This window comes from Zygosaccharomyces rouxii, assembly GCF_000026365.1.
Source record: "Zygosaccharomyces rouxii strain CBS732 chromosome A complete sequence".
NCBI classification, from domain to species: domain Eukaryota; kingdom Fungi; phylum Ascomycota; class Saccharomycetes; order Saccharomycetales; family Saccharomycetaceae; genus Zygosaccharomyces; species Zygosaccharomyces rouxii.
Genome location: NC_012990.1, coordinates 393,235 through 412,836, shown reverse-complemented (window position 1 = coordinate 412,836; position 19,602 = coordinate 393,235). Strand labels below are relative to the sequence as shown.

The 19,602-nt window shown below is 38.8% G+C and overlaps 13 protein-coding genes and 1 non-coding gene across 14 annotated transcripts; 9 read left to right on the top strand and 5 right to left on the bottom strand.

The window, feature by feature from the left end:
* Positions 1 to 301: 301 nt before the first annotated feature.
* On the top strand, positions 302 to 3,040 carry KAP104 (Kap104p; the record flags this gene model as incomplete). Its single annotated transcript, XM_002494548.1, has 1 exon — positions 302 to 3,040. One exon carries the CDS (start codon positions 302 to 304, stop codon positions 3,038 to 3,040), a length of 2,739 nt encoding a protein of 912 aa, XP_002494593.1.
* A 326-nt stretch (positions 3,041 to 3,366) lies between these two features.
* Positions 3,367 to 4,800, top strand: DAL1 (allantoinase; the record flags this gene model as incomplete). The annotated part of the gene is made up of 1 exon (XM_002494547.1): positions 3,367 to 4,800. The coding sequence occupies one exon, from the start codon at positions 3,367 to 3,369 to the stop codon at positions 4,798 to 4,800; it is 1,434 nt and encodes a 477-aa protein (XP_002494592.1).
* Positions 4,801 to 4,867: 67 nt separating this feature from the next.
* ERP3 (Erp3p) lies at positions 4,868 to 5,530 on the bottom strand (the record flags this gene model as incomplete). Its single annotated transcript, XM_002494546.1, has 1 exon — positions 4,868 to 5,530. The coding sequence occupies one exon, from the start codon at positions 5,528 to 5,530 to the stop codon at positions 4,868 to 4,870; it is 663 nt and encodes a 220-aa protein (XP_002494591.1).
* A 420-nt stretch (positions 5,531 to 5,950) lies between these two features.
* On the top strand, positions 5,951 to 7,435 carry CDC7 (serine/threonine protein kinase CDC7; the record flags this gene model as incomplete). Its single annotated transcript, XM_002494545.1, has 1 exon — positions 5,951 to 7,435. The coding sequence occupies one exon, from the start codon at positions 5,951 to 5,953 to the stop codon at positions 7,433 to 7,435; it is 1,485 nt and encodes a 494-aa protein (XP_002494590.1).
* Positions 7,436 to 7,466: 31 nt separating this feature from the next.
* TSC13 (trans-2-enoyl-CoA reductase (NADPH) TSC13) lies at positions 7,467 to 8,378 on the bottom strand (the record flags this gene model as incomplete). Its single annotated transcript, XM_002494544.1, has 1 exon — positions 7,467 to 8,378. The coding sequence occupies one exon, from the start codon at positions 8,376 to 8,378 to the stop codon at positions 7,467 to 7,469; it is 912 nt and encodes a 303-aa protein (XP_002494589.1).
* Positions 8,379 to 8,694: 316 nt separating this feature from the next.
* NOP1 (rRNA methyltransferase NOP1) lies at positions 8,695 to 9,654 on the top strand (the record flags this gene model as incomplete). The annotated part of the gene is made up of 1 exon (XM_002494543.1): positions 8,695 to 9,654. One exon carries the CDS (start codon positions 8,695 to 8,697, stop codon positions 9,652 to 9,654), a length of 960 nt encoding a protein of 319 aa, XP_002494588.1.
* Positions 9,655 to 10,114: 460 nt separating this feature from the next.
* SLX5 (SUMO-targeted ubiquitin ligase complex subunit SLX5) lies at positions 10,115 to 11,941 on the top strand (the record flags this gene model as incomplete). The annotated part of the gene is made up of 1 exon (XM_002494542.1): positions 10,115 to 11,941. The coding sequence occupies one exon, from the start codon at positions 10,115 to 10,117 to the stop codon at positions 11,939 to 11,941; it is 1,827 nt and encodes a 608-aa protein (XP_002494587.1).
* Positions 11,942 to 12,183: 242 nt separating this feature from the next.
* On the bottom strand, positions 12,184 to 12,640 carry ZYRO0A04972g (uncharacterized protein; the record flags this gene model as incomplete). The annotated part of the gene is made up of 2 exons (XM_002494541.1): positions 12,184 to 12,513; positions 12,602 to 12,640. The coding sequence occupies 2 exons, from the start codon at positions 12,638 to 12,640 to the stop codon at positions 12,184 to 12,186; spliced, it is 369 nt and encodes a 122-aa protein (XP_002494586.1).
* Positions 12,641 to 13,666: 1,026 nt separating this feature from the next.
* MNN2 (alpha-1,2-mannosyltransferase MNN2) lies at positions 13,667 to 15,523 on the top strand (the record flags this gene model as incomplete). Its single annotated transcript, XM_002494540.1, has 1 exon — positions 13,667 to 15,523. One exon carries the CDS (start codon positions 13,667 to 13,669, stop codon positions 15,521 to 15,523), a length of 1,857 nt encoding a protein of 618 aa, XP_002494585.1.
* Positions 15,524 to 15,824: 301 nt separating this feature from the next.
* ZYRO0A04928g (glutaredoxin) lies at positions 15,825 to 16,580 on the top strand (the record flags this gene model as incomplete). Its single annotated transcript, XM_002494539.1, has 1 exon — positions 15,825 to 16,580. One exon carries the CDS (start codon positions 15,825 to 15,827, stop codon positions 16,578 to 16,580), a length of 756 nt encoding a protein of 251 aa, XP_002494584.1.
* Positions 16,581 to 16,746: 166 nt separating this feature from the next.
* APC11 (anaphase promoting complex subunit 11) lies at positions 16,747 to 17,229 on the top strand (the record flags this gene model as incomplete). The annotated part of the gene is made up of 1 exon (XM_002494538.1): positions 16,747 to 17,229. One exon carries the CDS (start codon positions 16,747 to 16,749, stop codon positions 17,227 to 17,229), a length of 483 nt encoding a protein of 160 aa, XP_002494583.1.
* A 329-nt stretch (positions 17,230 to 17,558) lies between these two features.
* On the bottom strand, positions 17,559 to 17,631 carry ZYRO0A04884r. Its single transcript has one exon. It is a non-coding gene; the product is annotated as a tRNA-Thr (tRNA).
* A 357-nt stretch (positions 17,632 to 17,988) lies between these two features.
* Positions 17,989 to 18,852, top strand: IPP1 (inorganic diphosphatase IPP1; the record flags this gene model as incomplete). Its single annotated transcript, XM_002494537.1, has 1 exon — positions 17,989 to 18,852. One exon carries the CDS (start codon positions 17,989 to 17,991, stop codon positions 18,850 to 18,852), a length of 864 nt encoding a protein of 287 aa, XP_002494582.1.
* A 54-nt stretch (positions 18,853 to 18,906) lies between these two features.
* TRP1 (phosphoribosylanthranilate isomerase TRP1) lies at positions 18,907 to 19,557 on the bottom strand (the record flags this gene model as incomplete). The annotated part of the gene is made up of 1 exon (XM_002494536.1): positions 18,907 to 19,557. One exon carries the CDS (start codon positions 19,555 to 19,557, stop codon positions 18,907 to 18,909), a length of 651 nt encoding a protein of 216 aa, XP_002494581.1.
* Positions 19,558 to 19,602: the final 45 nt, after the last annotated feature.

Genomic DNA, 19,602 nt, shown 5'->3' with positions numbered 1-19,602 from the left:
ATATTATTACTTGAGCATTACATATCAGTTGAAGTTTAGAATTTAAGAATGTATATATAACAGTTAGATATTACAGCACGGTATTATAGTGTAGTATTGTTATATAGTAGTGGTGATAATCGATGTTCGTATTTGAGTATATGGTGAAAAATGTTCAGAGGTCCGAAACTTCGAGTTACTAGAAGGTCTATCATCACATAGATACATAATTCTATACATAAACTTGGAAATAATAGTATCTCATTATTTTTATTGGGCCAAAGCGTTTGCATAAGAGAACAATATAAGAGTTTGATTTTCCATGTGGGCCCCCAACTTAGAATCGCTTTTACAGTTAGCGGTTCTCCTGAGGAGCTCAATGGCCCCTCACCAAGAGGAACGTAGAGGGGCCATGGATGCACTGGAAAGCTTTAAGATCCAACCAGAATTTTTAAACTATCTTTGTTACATTTTGATTGAAGGGGAGTCTAGTGAAGCCTTGGTATCGCATTTTTCAGCTCAGGAGTTGCAAAATAATAGAGCTACTGCAGGTTTACTTCTTAAAAATACCATGCTCGATGGTGATAATTTGACAAAGGGAAGTCAAGATATTGGCTACGTAAAGGCAAATATTATCCATGGACTGTACAATTCGAATAATTCTCTTGTTACCAATGTGACTGGTATTGTCATCACAACTCTTTTCTCCACATATTACAGACAACATAGAGATGATCCGATGGGTGTTCAGATGATTTCTAATCTAGTGGAATTGGCTTCTAATGGTAGTGAAGCAAGTATGAAGACATTGTCCAAAATTATGGAAGATAGTGCTCAATTTTTCCAACTGGAGTGGAGTGGTCATATTAAGCCAATTGATAATTTAATAGCTTGCTTTCTAGATATTACGGCAAATGGTTCTACAACAGCTACTAATAGAGCTGAAGCTATTAAATGTTTAAACACTGTGATTCCATTACAGCCTCAAAGTTTTAGTTTGAGGATTGATGAATTTTTAAACAGCATTTTCCAATTGGCACAAACTGATGAAAATGATGATGTAAGAGTACAGGTTTGTATTGCATTTTCCAGCTTATTAAAATTTAGACCTGACAAACTTGTGGATAATTTGGCTGGGTTGATTCATTTCATGTTACATCTAATTAGTACCGTCAAGGAGGAAAAGGTTTCCATTGAGGCATGTGAGTTTATCCATTCATTCTGTACAGATCCCAATATTCCCGAACATATCATACAACCTTTTGTCACTGATATAGTACCGGTCTTGTTGACTAAAATGGTTTACAACGAGGAGTCTATAATGGTTTTGGAATCCTCGAACGATGATGATGCATCGGAGGAAGACAAAGATGAAGACATCAAACCTGCGGCTCCTCGTATCGTTAAGAAACAAAGAGGCGATGGTGAAGATAGTGATGATGACGATGATGATGATGACAGTGGGGTTGATGAATCAGATGTAGATACTCAGTGGAATTTGAGAAAATGTGCAGCTTCTACTTTAGATGTCATGACCAACATTTTACCAAGGGATGTCATGTACGTGGCTTTCCCCTTTTTAAAAGAACATTTGGATTCTGACAGATGGTTCATTAGAGAGGCTACCGTTTTGGCGTTAGGTGCTATGGCTGAAGGTGGTATGAAATATTTTGATGATCAACTACCACAATTAATCCCATTTTTGGTGGATCAGTTGAAAGATGTGTGGGCTCCTGTGCGGAAAATTACATGTTGGTCCTTGAGTAGATTTGCGCCATGGATCCTTAAAGACCATACAGAATTTTTGATCCCCGTTTTGGAACCGGTGATTGGTAGATTAATGGATAGGAAGAAGGACGTACAAGAAGCAGCCATCAGTAGTGTAGCTGTATTCATTGAAAGTTGTGATGCAGAATTGGTGGAAACGGTTCTTTACGATGAATTGCTCAACAGTTTTAACAGATGCTTCGAATTTTACAAGAAGAAAAATTTGATTATTCTATATGATGCTGTAAGTCGATTCGCAGAGAAAGTGGAGCTAGATGAAAGAGCTATGAAGGTTTTATTGCCGCATCTGGTGAATAAGTGGTCATTACTACCAGACAACGATAAGGAATTGTGGCCGCTATTAGAATGTCTTTCATATGTGGCCACCTCGCTGGGTGAAAAGTTCATGCCTATGGCTCCAGATGTGTATGCGAGGGCCTTCAGAATATTGTGCAACTGTGTGGAATTGGAAGCTACTTCTCAACAAAATCCGGCAATTGTTGCTCCTGAGAAGGATTTTATCATAACTTCCATTGATATGATCGATGGGTTAGTACAAGGTTTAGGTTCCCAATGCCAACCACTTCTCTTCCCACCTGGTAGTGACAACACTTTGTTACAAATAATGTTGCAATGCCTTCAAGATCCATTTCATGAAGTAAGACAATCCACTTTTGCTCTATTGGGTGATATTGTCTATTTCTTCGATCCGCAACTTTTAGCAGCAACTTTGTCCCAGTTCTTAAAATTTATTGGCACTGAAATTATGCATAATGACGACCCTGACGGTATACCAGCGTTGATTAATGCCATCTGGTGCCTTGGTCTCATCAGTGAAAGAATCAATTTGGGTGAGTACATCATAGATCTCTCTAGGGTACTGCTAGATCTGTTCACAACTCAGGGCCAGATATTAGATGCCGCTGTCTTGGAAAACCTAGCAATTACAATGGGTAGAATCTCTATTACTTTGCCAGAAGTTTTCTCCAATGGACTCTTTGCATCAGATGCTATGTGGAATAGATGGTGCAATGCTCTACAGGACTTGGATTCTCTAGAAGAGAAAAGTTCTGCATACATGGGATTCATGAATATCGTGAATCTCGTGGGGGACCATGTAGCCATTTCCAACGAAACTCTCAAGAACATTATCAAGGGTCTATCGATCAACGTCGATCCGACACCTTTTGCACAGAGTATCTACACATTTTTGATGAAGCATGCTGAGAGGATACAAGGTTTGAAGCTTTCACAGGAAGAGGTTACATTCCTTCAACAGTTCAACGGCAATTGAACATGCATTTTCTTAATTTACACTTTCCACCAAAGGTTTCAGTTGTAATATAATATGACATAGTATAATACATATAATATGAAATGCTCTATGTATATAATAATATTTTATATAGTGTTTATGTAAGTATTTATCAAAGTATTTATCTGAATATCTGAGTGTTCCGTATGTACTTTTTGTTATCGAGGCCACATTATCAACAGCGACTCGTATTCGGCAATAACCGAATTAGCATTAATGGAATTGAGTCCCTGGGAATCATATAAAAGGTAAGATGGATTCAAAATCAGTGGTCTTACAGTTTGATAATCGTGCCACAGCGTAAAATGCCTATAAAAGCTATTGGCTCTCAAAGGTGTATCATTGACAGCAGAGAAACAGCTGCTACATTATTGTACTCCACTGACTCGGGTAAGATCATTGAAATATATAATGAATTGGTACCATCGGTCGACGATCCAAGGTTGAAATTATTTGATGTTGAAGATTTTGAAGATGTTACTCCCAAAGTTATTTTACCAGGCTTAGTGGATTCTCATGTCCATTTAAATGAACCCGGTAGAACTGATTGGGAGGGTTTCGCTACTGGTACAAGAGCAGCCTCCAGTGGTGGTGTTACTACCGTAGTGGATATGCCATTGAATGCAATTCCTCCAACTATTAACGTAGCCAATTTCAACACCAAATTGAAGGCGGCAGAAGGTCAATTATGGTGTGATGTCGGATTTTGGGGAGGGTTGGTCCCAGGTAATTTGAAAGATTTGATACCATTAGTAAAGGCTGGTGTACGTGGATTTAAAGGGTTCTTAATGGACTCTGGAGTGCCAGAATTCCCACCAATTGATAAATGCTATATTGAAAATGCTATGAGTGAACTTTCTAATAGTAAAGCGATGGTTATGTTCCATGCTGAGCTTGATACAGGCTCACAAGAGACTTCCCATGATAACCACCATCAAGAGACGGATTCTTGTCAATACGATTCATTTTTGGCTTCAAGACCTGATAGATTCGAATTTGATGCAATTTCTTTAATCATTGATTGTTTGAAAAAAAGTATGGCGGCAAATTCTGGGAAAGGACCTTCGGTGCATATCGTTCATTTAGCATCTATGGAGGCAATACCACTAATGCGTCAAGCTCACAAGGATGGCCTACCCATTACAGCAGAGACTTGCTTCCATTATTTGAGTTTGGCTGCAGAAAAAATAGGTAAAGGTGCTACTTTTTGCAAGTGTTGTCCACCAATTCGTAATGAGAAAAATCGTTTGGCCCTTTGGGAAGGTTTACGTGATGGATCCATTACTTCTGTAGTCAGTGATCATTCTCCATGTACACCAGAATTGAAACAGTTAGAAAAGGGTGACTTCATGAGTGCTTGGGGCGGTATATCGTCTGTTGGTTTGGGATTGCCCTTATTGCATACGGTGGGGTCCACTTTGAATCCTTCCGTTAGTCTGATGGAGATTGTTAAATGGTGCTGTGAAAATACTGCGGAACAAGTTGGATTACAGCATCGTAAGGGACATTTAAGAATTGGCTACGATGCTGACTTTGTTATATTTGATCCTAATGCCAAGCAACGGGTAACCAATCCCACAGTTTATTTCAAAAACAAATTAACCGCTTACAATGGTCAAGAACTTATTGGGATTGTACAAAGGACAATATTACGTGGATTAACTATCTTCGATGTATCCCATGGCGGTCCATCCAAATCGCCCTTAGGTAAGCCGATCCTTGAGCCAAGAGAACATTGATAATGGTTTTACGATAATAAAAAAAAATTGAATATCATTAAATTCATTAATAGAATTAAAACTAGCATTAAATAGCATATTTTCTCGATTCTCGGAAAAACCATTTCAAAATTATAATCTCTACTAATCCCATCCCGATAACCAGCAGGATGCCATAAATAGAGAAGAGCATTATACGGAAATCTGTTGAGCGAACTGTATGGTGATTTCTCTTATTCCTCGCCTTATAATACATTAGATTGATTTCTAATTGATACAATTGTTCTTCAATCTTATCTACTGAATTTTCCACTGAACTTTGTAATGGATCATTGTGCAAATCTCTTAGATGTCTAGCTTCTCTTCTTGCTTTACGTCTTTCGGACCAAATATCAGCTTCGTTCTTACATGAATGTCTAATATCTAAATCCACAATCTTATTATGTTCATTACCTCCTTGGAAGCAAAATGCATATTCACCTCTTAATTCTCCTGGGAATGACCATTCACCTAGACGAATATTTGATCTTTCAATCATTGGTGATTCCTTATCGCTAGGATCATATATCTTGTAGTTGACAGTATTATCATTGGATTGACCACCTTGCACTGCAAAGTAGTAATTAATTGTACAGTGATCTTTTGGCGTCAAAGTGTAAAAGCATTCCGTTTGACCTCTGGGTAATTCAAATGTTACCGGAGAGCACAGCCCAATACCAAGCAATATTAATAAAATCAAATAATGTTGCATTTGTGATTCAATACCGGTGCTTACGGATTTCCGCCTACCTTATACTTTCTCCTCCCGCAGATGGCGATTGTAGGCCAGAAATAAAATACAGCCCAAAAGCGAACCGGTGGGTTTCGTTAAGACTACTAGAACTTCCAAGTTCAGTGTCCCAAATACCCTTTACACGCCTTTTACGAATTTGCTTGTTGACCCTTGAGAGTTTGTCTCTTTCCGTGCCTAACATTGACAGATTTGAACTCGGATTTCAAAACCTTGGCGGATCGATCTTCAACATAAAACACAAACATACATCAAAAGCTTGAAGCTACAGGTGAAAGGAATACTTTTAGGCTTGTGAGAATAGCCTCAGCTTAATCTGCTGGTATTAAATAGGGTGGTTGGGAATTCTGACGATTCAGAAGCCATTTTAATCAAACAAATATGAGTCACGAAGATGTTCCTCGCGAGATCAAGGATGAGATGGAACAGTTATATGAAGACGTTGAAGGGTTGAGGGACGAGTACGTGTTGCTAGATAAGATCGGGGAAGGTACTTTCTCTTCTGTATACAAGGCAGAAGATATCAAGGGAAAAGTTTGCCAGAGATACAGTTCACATTTTTGGACTCCAGGCTCTCGATACGTTGCATTGAAGAAGATCTATGTTACTTCTTCACCCCAAAGAATTTACAACGAGCTTAATTTGCTTTATATGCTAACCGGCTGCACCAGAGTGGCACCCCTGTGTGATGCGACCAGAGTACGAGATCAAGTCATAGCAGTGCTGCCGTACTATCCACATGAAGAATTTCGTAATTTCTACAGGGATTTGCCTATCAAGGGAATTAAGATGTATTTGTGGGAAATGTTACAAGCACTTAGTTTTGTACATTCGAAGGGAATTATGCATAGAGATATTAAACCTACAAATTTTCTTTATAATCCAGAGATCGGTAGAGGTGTATTAGTAGATTTCGGATTGGCAGAAATGCAACCAGACTACGATAGGAATGAGGTCGAAGAGGATTCATTAGCTTCGATCAGAGATTGGAGAAGTCATGAACAGTTTTGCCCCTGTATCGTACGAGATACCAACAAACAAAATGCATCATCGCCCATGGTGACTATTCAAAATGGAAAAGTTGTACATTTAAACAATGTCAATGGTGTGGACCTATCGAAAGGTTATCCAAAGAACGAAACTCGTAGGATTAAAAGAGCTAATAGAGCGGGAACTCGTGGCTTTAGGGCACCTGAGGTTCTGATGAAATGTGGATCTCAAACTACTAAAATTGATATTTGGTCGGTTGGTGTCATATTGCTAAGTCTTTTATCAAGAAGGTTCCCACTGTTCCAAAGTATGGATGATACTGATTCACTTTTGGAATTATGTACAATTTTCGGTTGGAAGAAGATCCGCAAATGTGCCGCCCTGCATGGATTAGGATTTGAAGTTAGTGGATTAAGACATATTACTGAGAACGGATTTCCTAATGCTCTTAAAGAATTTATTTACAAATTGTTAGACAAAGAATGTACAGTGGGTACATTTCCAGACTACAGCGTAGCGTTTGAAACGTATGAATATTTATCACAGGAATTGTACGATAGAAGATCAATCGAGCCCAAATTACCTGGTTCCTCTAATGCGGAAACTACCATAACGACTGAAGGTCCACAAGCCTATGAACTTAAAAAATATCAAGAAGAAATTTGGTCAGATCATTATTGGTGTTTTCAAGTTCTTGAGCAATGTTTAGAGTTCGATCCTCAAAAGCGAAGTTCAGCGTCTGAACTATTACAAAGTGCATTTTTCAACGAATTAAATGAAGCTGATATTTATACTGATGTGGAAACCACAGATGAAGACCAAATGTCAGAAGAAGATCAAGCAGTTGACGATGATTTGTTGTTAATACCTGGATAGCATATATATATATATACATATATATATTCATCTAAAACAAATATGGAATTAAAAATGCTCTACGAGTACCGTATTTTTTATTCTTCTTTTGGGCCCATAGATACATTTGAGTACCAGAAACAATTGTAAAGGCAAGTGCAAAGAAGTTTAATTTGAAAATTAGTGTGAAAGTAATCCACGATAATAGCTCCAAAGTATAATTTGGTGAGACAAATATTTTGAAGATACCTTCATCTAGCGGCACACGAACCTTAGTATTGCCTAGACTCTTTTGATAATCTCCCCAAATACGTAATTTAATGTGTGCATAAAAGTTCCATAATTCAAAAATGGTGAAAAATGCAACTAACGCACTCAAATTATTGATCTTTAGAAAGCTGTAAGCTCTGAACAGATCGGAATCGTTAAAGAAAAACCCCTTACCGAAATACCCTAATGCAATTAATCCGTTGAGCACCCAGTAGTGGAAACAATTTTTGAAAAGGTTGAAGAATGGCATTGTAGCCTGTGAAAACTGATGAACAAAAATGGTTTCCACTTCTCTTTTCAAGTAGTGGGCTAATATCAACAAATATGCTAAACGATTCATATATGGGTTATACCTCGATCCACTACTACGCAATTCTGGTTTTTGCGATAAGTAGTAAAACAATGAATGGATTATAATGGGCCCTAGATATTCACAAATGAAGACCATTCTCCAAGATATTTGAGGACCTAGATCCTTAACATATAGCGTTTCCACATCAGATGCAGCGAAGAACTCATCTGAAACAACTGGTATCTGCTTGTTCTCTTTCAAATAGGTTAATCTTAACCTGTAGATACTTGTATCCTTGTTATTCTTGGAAATCGCGGTCAAAACATCATCAAATTTCGAACCAGGGGAAACATCCACCTGGGTGTCACGTAAGCTTTTGGAACGACTCTTAACTAAGACCATTGGTGATCAATCTGGTTTTCTTGACGTAACCGGTTAGCCCTTATTATTGTGATTGTCCCTGTTCATGGTTTAATGATTTTCAGGTTGAACCGTCCCTAAGAAAAACAAGAAATGTTTCTCGTTGCAAGTGACTGAAAAAATTTTTAAAAAAATTGAAAAATTTCAACTTCATGCTCATCTCATCTCATCTCATCACTAATTAGTTAGATATAACTGATTTCTAGAGACTAAGTTCGAGTACAATTAAGGCTAGAATCTTGTCCTGTCCTTATTCTTCAAGGAAAACGTTTTAACACCGTTGAACTCATTAAATACAATGTCATTTAGACCAGGAAGCAGAGGTGGATCCCGTGGTGGCCCAAGAGGTGGTGGCCGTGGTGGCCCTAGAGGTGGTGGCCGTGGTGGCCGTGGTGCTCCAAGAGGTGGTGGCCGTGGTGGCCCAAGAGGTGGTGGCCGTGGTGCTCCAAGAGGTGGCCGTGGTGGCCCAAGAGGTGGCCGTGGTGGCCCAAGAGGTGGTGGCCAAGGTGGCCCAAGAGGTGGAGCTAAGGTTGTTATCGAACCTCACAAGCACGATGGTATCTACATTGCTAGAGGTAAAGAAGATTTGCTTGTCACCAAGAACGTTGCACCAGGTGAATCTGTTTACGGTGAAAAGAGAGTTTCTGTTGAAGAACCTTCTAAGGAAGATGGTGTGCCACCAACCAAGGTTGAATACCGTGTGTGGAATCCATTTAGATCAAAGTTGGCTGCAGGTATTATGGGTGGTTTAGACGAATTGTTTATTGCACCTGGTAAGAAGGTTTTATATCTAGGTGCTGCTTCTGGTACATCTGTTTCTCACGTTTCTGATGTTGTGGGGCCTGAAGGTGTTGTGTATGCCGTTGAATTTTCTCACAGACCAGGTAGAGAATTGATTGCAATGGCAAAGAAGAGACCAAATGTGGTTCCAATCATTGAAGATGCTAGACATCCACAAAAATACAGAATGTTGTTGGGTATGGTGGACTGTGTCTTTGCAGATGTTGCACAACCTGATCAAGCCCGTATCATTGCTCTAAATTCTCACATGTTTTTGAAGGATCAAGGTGGTGTGGTCATCTCTATCAAGGCAAACTGTATCGACTCAACAGTGGATGCAGAAACTGTGTTTGCTCGTGAAGTGCAAAAATTGCGTGAAGAGAGAATCAAACCATTGGAACAATTGACTTTAGAACCATATGAAAGAGATCACTGTGTCGTTATTGGTAGATACATGAGAAGTGGACTAAAGAAATAGATGGGAGAATAAAAGAAAGATCGGATACAAGATTTATTATACAATAGAACTAAAAAGATTGGATCGCCAAACTTGTAAAATAGATACACAGCTACTTACTGCAGAGTTTGAATTAAATTAACTTTAACAATTTTATTTTTTATTTTTTTATTTTGTCTTTTTCTATAATACTATCAGAAGCTGTATCTGGGGAGCAGCAGGTGGATTGATTCACCTGTATTACTTTAAATATATTATAATTGTAATTATAATACTTACTATTGAAGAGGTCCATCTGTATATTTGTCACTGGGTACGAAGTGATGATATAATAACATTGAGAATTATAAGCAAGGTATGAACTATAGGATATAACAAACCACTGTGCTGCTGCTAAAAGGGCCGGTCAAGGGTTATTAGCAGCGAATATTGTCCTTGGAAGACCGTAGGGTTTTTGAAAACTAGTTTGAAATTACAGAGGATGGATTTGAGGGGTCGAGAGAGTCCGGAGGCTTCACAAGAGGTCCACATCAACGGTAGAGATGAGGACCCCATTATCATCGAAAGTGATCAAGAGGAGGACCAGAGGATTAGAGACGATGCTAGACCTATTAGATTACATCCTGATGGACGTATTCACAGGCCTAGAGATGGGCTGAACAGATTTGTTAATTCTGAAGGCACAAATGTAGCAACGACAAGGTCACAGGACAATGGCGGTTCAGATGACGAAGTAGCCATCGTTGGAGAAATTAATAATACACGAGGTAATGAAGAAGGTCCTATTGGATCGGATGCAGAATATGTTGATTTAGATGCAGATAATGGGCCACAGGTGATTGAAGTTAATGACAATAATAGAAATAATAATGAGAATTCTGATGATGATGGGTTGGTGATAGTACAAGAGAGGACAACTGCCCCTAGAGTGACACTTAATTTGCCTGGAGGTGAATCCTTACAAATAGATGCATCCCCCACAGATAGGCCTTATAGAAGATCATTTGAATGGCAACAACAGGATAGGACAAGAAGACAAGCGATGGAGAGAAGCGCTAGGCGAGCGAGCAGATTGTTGTTTCACACATCAGATGATGATGATGATGATAGTGGAAATGGTACTGTTGAAAATGGACGTCTTCCGCCCAGCGTTTTGCAACTACGGCGTCAAGAAGAGGAGAGATCTAGATTACGAAATATTACTCGTAGACGTGATCAAATGCGTTCAGATGCTATGCAGGGAAATCCGGTTTTAATGCGGTTAAGAGAGAGAATAGATTCTTTTCCGCCAGATGTGAGGAGCGCATTCGTTCACGCACAGTCATTATATGAGTTTAGATCAATCTTACAAAGTGTGGCACCTTTAACGTTACAAGAATGTGATAATGAACTGGTACCGCTTTTCACAGAATACCGTAGCCGAATGGTGCAAAACTGGGCAACGAATAGAGTTCAATCGAATCAACAGGAATCACGTCGTTTGAATGAAGAAAATCACGAAAGACAGAGACGTTTATGGCATAACAGAAGGCATTTCAGAATACATATGGGCGTTGGCGGTGGATTCGGTGAAAGTTTAGCCAACTATATCCTGATGAATGCAAATGGTATGGGATCTAATGATGCAGCATGGTTATACAATGGATATGTCGGTGATATGGATGAGGAAGAAAGTACGCAGAGTATTGTTAGCATGATTCAAGAAAGAGAAGAAAGAGAGCATGATAGTAGGACGAAAAAATATATGGAAAAGACACAAGATCAACAACAGTCATATGTACAGAGAGCAATGGAATTACCTGATGGATATAGTGCGTCCTTTGATACCGAACCTAAGATAAAACTAGACATTGTACGAGATGGTAAGGAAGAAACTGTTGTAGTTAAAGATGATTCGGTCTCAGACCAATGGCAAGAAGTCCCCGTTTGTACCTTATGTGGAGTTGAATTGGGTGTAGGAATTCCTGATGAATTTGAAGGGATTACAAAAATGGATAGGGGTGTTTCTTTTGAATGTTTGGTTTACAAATATCAGTTTCATTGTCCCTATCAAACTTTAGCGAGACCATCACAATTGGATAGGGATCTTTCAAGACGTACGTTTGTGGCGCCATGCGGTCATACTTACTGCGGAAGGTGTTTTGCTCGAATAGATAACGCTAGAGGTAAATCTAGAATGGCAAAGAGGAAGTTGGCTCAGCTAAAAGGTTCTGCGCATCCTGATAACTATGGTCCGAAGATCTGCCCTGCTAAGGGATGTAAATCACCAATTCGCACAAGAGGGAAAATGAGAGAGGCATTCTTTTGAACAAAAAAAAAAAAAAAAAGAACAAAGAACAAAGATATGTATATATAGTATATACTGTTTTATTTTACTTTACTTGCATCTACATAGTAATGACGTAGTAACGACAATAAAAGCCACCGTATCAGTTAAAGAGTAGTACTAGGAGCAGGATAGTGAACGATATTACAATCTGGAGGTGGGTATTGTTTTTACCCCATAAGTACAGGGAATGGATGGAATCTCATTGTAAAGCATTAACTTCATTAGAACAACATGTCTAGTGTACAACAAACACATAACACCGCCAGACATGCTGTCAGACAATCTTCATTACCCCTTTGTGGAGGCTGCTGTTGAACGTAGATGGGCTGCTGACCACCACCGTAACCACCTTGATGGGGAGCACCTTGTTGGGGATATCCACCGCCGCCGTGGTAGCCTGGTTGAGTGTATTGTGGTGGTGGTTGTTGGTAGTGTTGTTGGGGTGGCTGCTGATAGTATCCGCCGCCGCCGCCGCCGCCGCCTTGCGGATAGCCTCTTGAAGCACCACCATAATAATCACTACTTGGGGGTGGACCTTGTGGACGACTGTACTGTTTGGAAGGAAGGTATTTGTTAGTATATTGATCTTGGGTTACATGACATCTTATATCACCTGATTGCCTTTAGAATCGAACATACTGAAGCCTTGCTATCACCGTAATATTCTTGGGCTGACATCTAGGAAAAGATCAGAATTTATGTAGATATCGATACTCCTATTACCACTATTACTATTACTAGTGCGATTACTATTACTATTGTTATCTCTACAGCTTTAAATTCTCTTGTCTCGAGGTTTCATATCTTCGTTGAACGTGATGTGTTGTGTATAGTACAGTAATGACTTAGTTGCAATAGAAAGGGGCGCAGTTTCTGGGCCTTGTTTGTAACCTCTCCAGTTAGGAATCTGATGCCTACTCGGGTGTAATACAGGAGGTGGGAATATCATATGTGGTCACGTGACTTTTCCACTGATACCGGCGCTTGTTGAGCTGCAGTTATTCTCATTTGTTGTGTACCATATAGGGATGTTTGATCATGTTTAACCACCAAACAAGCCCTTACTTCCTCACTTTCACCACCGATGCCTGTAAATAGTGTATCACGTGACGCTCGCCAACGGGCACTCTGTAATAGACTCCCAATGACCGCTTCTACTGCTTTTGAAATCAGTATATACTGCCAGAGCAGCTTGTATCAGCAAGACCTGTCCCATCTACTCTTTGCGAACTCTGGGCATGCAAACGACTAATAAACGTTTCGTGTCAAGCGCCATTGCCAAACGTGCACAACTCACAGTGCCCTCTCAAAGGGAAGCAAGTCCAATGTGAGTCAAGAGTCGAAAACCAAGATGTGCAGTTGCAATATGGTGAACTAGCCGCCATTGAACCTGCGCATTCTGTATATTTCTGCTGAATCCAAGCTACAAATCGTCCGTTCGTCATGACAATGTTTTTTTATCACACACGCTGGCTCTTCGGTACCTCAAACAACTACAATTAACAATGCACAAATCTTGGCAACAATTGATTGGCAGGGAAAAAGGTTAAGGGAGGTCTGCTTATGGAAGTTTGTCATTGAAACCTTTTGTGCATTTTTTTCTAGTGTGGATTAATTAGATTCGATTTTTGAATACTTAGTCTTTTTAGTCTGGTTTTTTCTTCTCCGCGTTTTCAATAAAACAGTCTTGTATCTGCAGGGATAATGCCTTTAGTGACAAGACGTTACGGTAAAGCCTTAAGATTGGCACTGCTGGGGCTGTTGGTTTGTTTGGTTTTCCTCGGTACTACAAGATATAACGGTGATCATGCCGCTGCAGAAGAGTATCTAAGAAAATATTTATCCGGGGGTCAATTGGAACATGCTTTAAATAGTGTAGCTGCTCATGGGTCTGATGCTGCAGCTGCATTAAGGCAAGGAGTTGGGTCGGATCAACAAGCAGTAGATCAACAACATACGCAAGATCATGCTTCAACACAATCATCTACTTTGGGGCCAGACAGTACTGCGAAATTGAAGAGATTTTATGAGGAGGTATTCACGCATTTGAAGAATTTCTCACCAGAGGGAAAGAGTCAGAGAATTTACAAAGAAGATTGTCCATTACATGGTGATATCGGATTTCGTCCTGAAAATTATGATGAATGGCCTACATTGGCACATGACAGCTTGGAAAATTGTTTAGAAATTAGTCCCGAGGAGGTCACTATGCTGAAGAAAAACCATGCAGCTTATGTTGATGTGCTTGGTTCCCTAAGGCTGCCTAAGAATGTCTATAAGGGTAAAGGTATTGTTACAGTAGGTGGTGGTAAATTCTCTCTATTGGCGTTGCTGGTGATTCGTTCAATGCGTGAATTAGGGACTACATTACCAGTAGAAGTTTTCATTCCACCAAGTGATTTGGGTGAAAACCAATTTTGTGATGAAATTTTACCTCAATACAACGCTAAATGTGTTTACCTTTCTGATGTTCTGCCGCCAAACGTTATTGCCAATTCCCAATTTACTGGTTATCAATTTAAATCATTATCATTGATCGCATCAAGTTTCGAAGATGTCTTATTTTTGGATGCTGATAATTTCCCAGTCAAACGACTAAATGATGTTTTTGATTTAGCACCTTACAAAACTACTGGATTTGTTTTGTGGCCAGATTTTTGGCGTAGAACAACTCAACCAATCTATTACGACATTGCTGATATCACTGTCAACAGACGTAAGCGTATTCGTAACTGTTTTGATGACTTAACACCACCTGAAGTCTACACCAAAAATACGAAATCGATGGATGATATTCCATTCCATGATTTTGAAGGTACTATTCCAGATGTTTCAACAGAATCTGGTCAATTGATGATTTCCAAATCCACTCATTTACCAACGATTTTATTAGCGTTATACTACAACGTTAACGGTCCATCGTGGTATTATCCTATGTTTTCACAAAGAGCTGCTGGTGAAGGTGATAAGGAAACTTTCTTAGCTGCAGCTAATTTCTACGGATTGCCATTCTACCAAGTGAAGACTGCTACAGGTGTTGAAGGTTATCACAGAGCCAATAATGAAGGTTTCCGTGGTGTTGCCATGTTACAACACGATTTAAATCAAGATTATTTGCGTTATCAAGCTGCGGCAGACGCAATTGAAGCCAAATACGGTGGTAAAACCGCAAAATCAATCAAATACGATAAACTTTACTCCCTGGATAATTTTTACAAAACTTTCTTTGGATCCGAAAACTCCGCTCTAAAAGAATGTGACGTTATGTTTGCCCATTCTCATGCACCAAAATTTGATCCATATGGACTTTGGACTCAGAACGAGTTGGTTCAAGATGGTAAACATTTCCGTTCCTACACCTCATTGGAAAAGATTAACAACTATGATTTAGAACTATCAGCCATCGATAGTATTCATAAATTCGTGTGCCTTGATAAGGTAAATTTCAAATACTTATCGGAGAAAATACAATCAAAACAAGAGCACCAAGAGATGTGCGATTACATTTCAAAAAGAAGAGAATTCTTATTATCAACTCATCAACAAGCTATCAGTAAGTAATAGTTAATAGTATCGCATCATCATTTTGTTACAATTTGTTTATCCACGCTGTTCTAAATATAAACTTAAGGTTATTTTGCGATGAGTCTTGACGTATTTGGGTTCTTTCGCGTTGAAATTTTTCATCAGCAATGCCCTTCTTCTGAACTTCGAACCTTTTTAAAATCAAACCAAAACAAGATCAACGCTTTATATCTTTTGAAAAAAAGTGCCAAGATTAAGCTGACATAGTTAAAGCTGTCGCTGACATACCGTATAGGACTTTTCTCCCTCTCACACATCCAAAGACTAAGACACAATCATGGGGGTTACACTGAATAAACGTAATTTAAGAGTTTTAAGCATTACTTCTCTTCTATTATTATTAGTATTTTTCGTTGTACAAAATGCCAACTCTGTTTCAATAGGAGAATCGTCATCACTAGCAAATGCTAATTCTAATGAAGATCAAACTCTGACTTCAGCTGGCACGAGTATCAATAAGGAGTCCAAGGAGGAGGTAGTTACTGAAAAGCAAAAGGCTAAGGAAAAGCAACCTGAAGGTGACTCTGTGGTGGATGCAGAAATTGGTAAGATTAAACAAGAGGTTGGTATTGGAAAAACCGATGATTTGGAGACAGGCAGTAGTGGATCAATTAGTGGTGGTGGTGTTGTTGGTAAAGGTGGCTCAGCAAGTGAACATGCACAACAAACCGAATTCGACCCAGTAAAGGAATATGCAATGATTTTAGACTTTTCTCCAATAATTGTTTTCAGCAAGTCTACTTGTCCTTACTCGAAAAAACTAAAGGAATTATTAGACAAGGAATATTCGTTCACACCATCATATTTCGTCATTGAACTGGACAGGCATCATAACGGAGCAGAACTACAGAAGTATGTGGAACAAAAGACTGGTAGATCAACTGTTCCAAATGTAATAATCAATGGTAAATCAAGAGGTGGTAATGATGAATTTAGATCACTTCATAATGAAGGTAAACTATTGTCGTCTTTCAAAGATTGGAGTCAGGGTACTTTTACCGTCTTGCAACTCGACAGACCTTCGAACAACTAATATCGTTTTTAGTAACCCTTTTTTGTAATGGCTTTTTTTTTTTTTTTTCACTATTATTATTCATTCAACTTGTTCAACATATATGCTATGTACATGTTTGTAAAGTGACGTTAACGCTGGAGTACACTACACTAAGCTGCACTAAATAAGAAACTACACAAAATCGATGAAAGTTGACATTGAAGAAGTACACAGTGTCTTTGCATGGACGTGGCATATCCCAAAGGACAACAAGGATGGATCCTTGGAAGCTGATGATGACGATGATGTTTGTGGGATTTGCAGGGCAAGTTATAATGCAACTTGTCCTAGTTGTAAGTATCCGGGAGATGAATGCTCATTAGTTGTTGGTGAATGTAACCATAATTTCCACGTTCACTGTATCTACAGGTGGTTGGACACTACAACATCAAAAGGACTATGTCCTATGTGTAGGCAGCTATTCCAATTGAAGAGAGGATTAGCTATTAACGATTCGCAATTGGAAAAATTTAAAGAGCTACAGTTGAGGAAGAGAACTAATACTGCAGGTGAATTTGCTGACGAAGATGATGAAGAAGCAATTGAAAGAGCAATGGCTCAACAAGATCAAGCTGAAGTTGACGATCAGGGAGACGTTATTATGGATCAAGGTTTAGTAGTAAGGTAACGGGAATACGAGCATATACGTAATTATATATTGTAGCATTAGAGATTTAATTTTGGGATAATGAGTATGGGGTTATATATATTTGTTCATGTATATTTACCAAATGGAATATATTACGGTGTTCCTGGTACATATCTTTCTCTATGTACTACACTAACTTCACGTTTTGTTAACAAACAATGCAATTCCATAATAAAACAAAAAGGGTAAAGCTCCAAAGTAGAGTTATGAACAAGTGAAAACACGCAATTAGTACTGGAAACTGAAATTCATGCAGTATAGTTTGTAGTAGTGTCAACTTTCTAAAAAAATAAGTTTAATACAAAAAATGCTTCCAACCAGATTCGAACTGATGATCTCCACATTACTAGTGTGGCGCCTTACCAACTTGGCCATAGAAGCTAATACTCGTGAAAACCTTTTTGATTTAATGACTACTTCACTATGGAAAAGTCAGCGCCACATAAAACTACACGTGGTCCAATTTTTAAACGATTCCAAGAGAAGATCCATAATAAGAGGATCAGATTCAACACTCAAATGGAATGTAATTGGGCCAAAAGTATGCTTAATCAATCTTGACCTTAGATTTCTTGAAAATTTGCCTGCTTTAATTTCTAGCGAAACCTTATGTTCGTCCAATCTTGAAAAAAAAAAAGACAAACATATATAAGGAACGAATTGATCGATCAATTCAATTGAACAAGTTTCCTGAACTACCGTCCGTCGAAACAAACATATACACTCAAAGCACATAAAATGAGTTACACCCCAAGACAAGTCGGTGCCAAGAACACTCTTGACTACAAAGTCTTTTTGGAAAAGAACGGTAAGCCCGTTTCTCCATTCCACGACATCCCACTTTACGCCGATGAAGAGAAACAAATCTTTAACATGGTTGTGGAAATTCCACGTTGGACTAACGGTAAGTTGGAAATCACCAAGGAAGAACCATTGAACCCAATTATTCAAGACACCAAGAAGGGTAAATTGAGATACGTTAGAAACTGTTTCCCACACCACGGTTACATTCACAACTACGGTGCCTTCCCACAAACTTGGGAAGATCCAAATGTCGTCCACCCAGAAACTAAGGCTGTTGGTGACAACGACCCAGTTGATGTTTTGGAAATTGGTGAAACCATTGGTTACACTGGTCAAGTTAAACAAGTTAAAGTTCTTGGTATCATGGCTCTTTTGGATGAAGGTGAAACTGACTGGAAGGTTATTGCTATCGATGTTAACGATCCATTGGCTCCAAAGTTGAACGATGTTGAAGACGTCGAAAAATACTTCCCAGGTCTATTGAGAGCTACTAACGAATGGTTCAGAATTTACAAAATTCCAGATGGTAAGCCAGAAAACCAATTTGCATTCTCTGGTGAAGCTAAAAACAAGAAATACGCTCTTGACATCGTTAGAGAAACCCACGAATCTTGGAAACAATTGATTCACGGTAAGGTTTCCGACAACAAGGGTATTGCATTGACTAACACTACTGTTACCGATTCCCCAACTTACTCAGCTACCGCTGCTTCTGAAGTTCCAGCAGCTTCTCCACAAGAAGATGCTCCAGTTGACAAGTCTATTGACAAGTGGTTCTTCATCTCTGGTTCCGCTTAAATATAATTAATTAATTAATTAATTAATCAATCAATCAATTAATTACTACTATATTTACAATGAATGAGCGTTAAATAGAAACGTTTTAATCTTTTCATTATCCTTCATACCATCACTCTCAACACCACCGCTGACATCGACACCAATGACGCCTGGGATTTTTAATGCATCTCTAACATTATCAGGGTTCAATCCGCCTGCCAGTATGTAACCATTAGACAAGTTAGCATCAGAATACCATTTGCCAATAGATTGCCAATCTAATTTCTCACCAGTACCACCGGCTTCAGAATCAAATAGTGGTTGACAATCTGTATTTTGTAACTGTGATAAAATTTCGACGTCTCGAGGGAAAACTAATCTTTTAATAATCGGTAATGGAATAAACGAATCATATTCTTTCCAGTCTTCATCACCGTGTAGCTGAACAACGTTCAAATTGTAATCTTGAGCAATCTTTGCAACGTCTTCCTTTGATTGGTTTCTAAATACACCGACTAATTTGACATTCTTACTACGGCAAAGATTAGAAATAGATTTAGCAACTTCAGCATCAACTGTTCTCTTTCTGTTAGGTACACATATGACACCTAATAAATCAGCACCATTATCGATAGCTACTTGAGCAGCTTCAACACTCTGCAGTCCACAAATCTTAACAACCATTTTGCTCATTGCTTTTGTCTTCTTAACATTAACTAACATTTTATCACATAACGCTTAATCCATAACCATTAAAACAAACACATA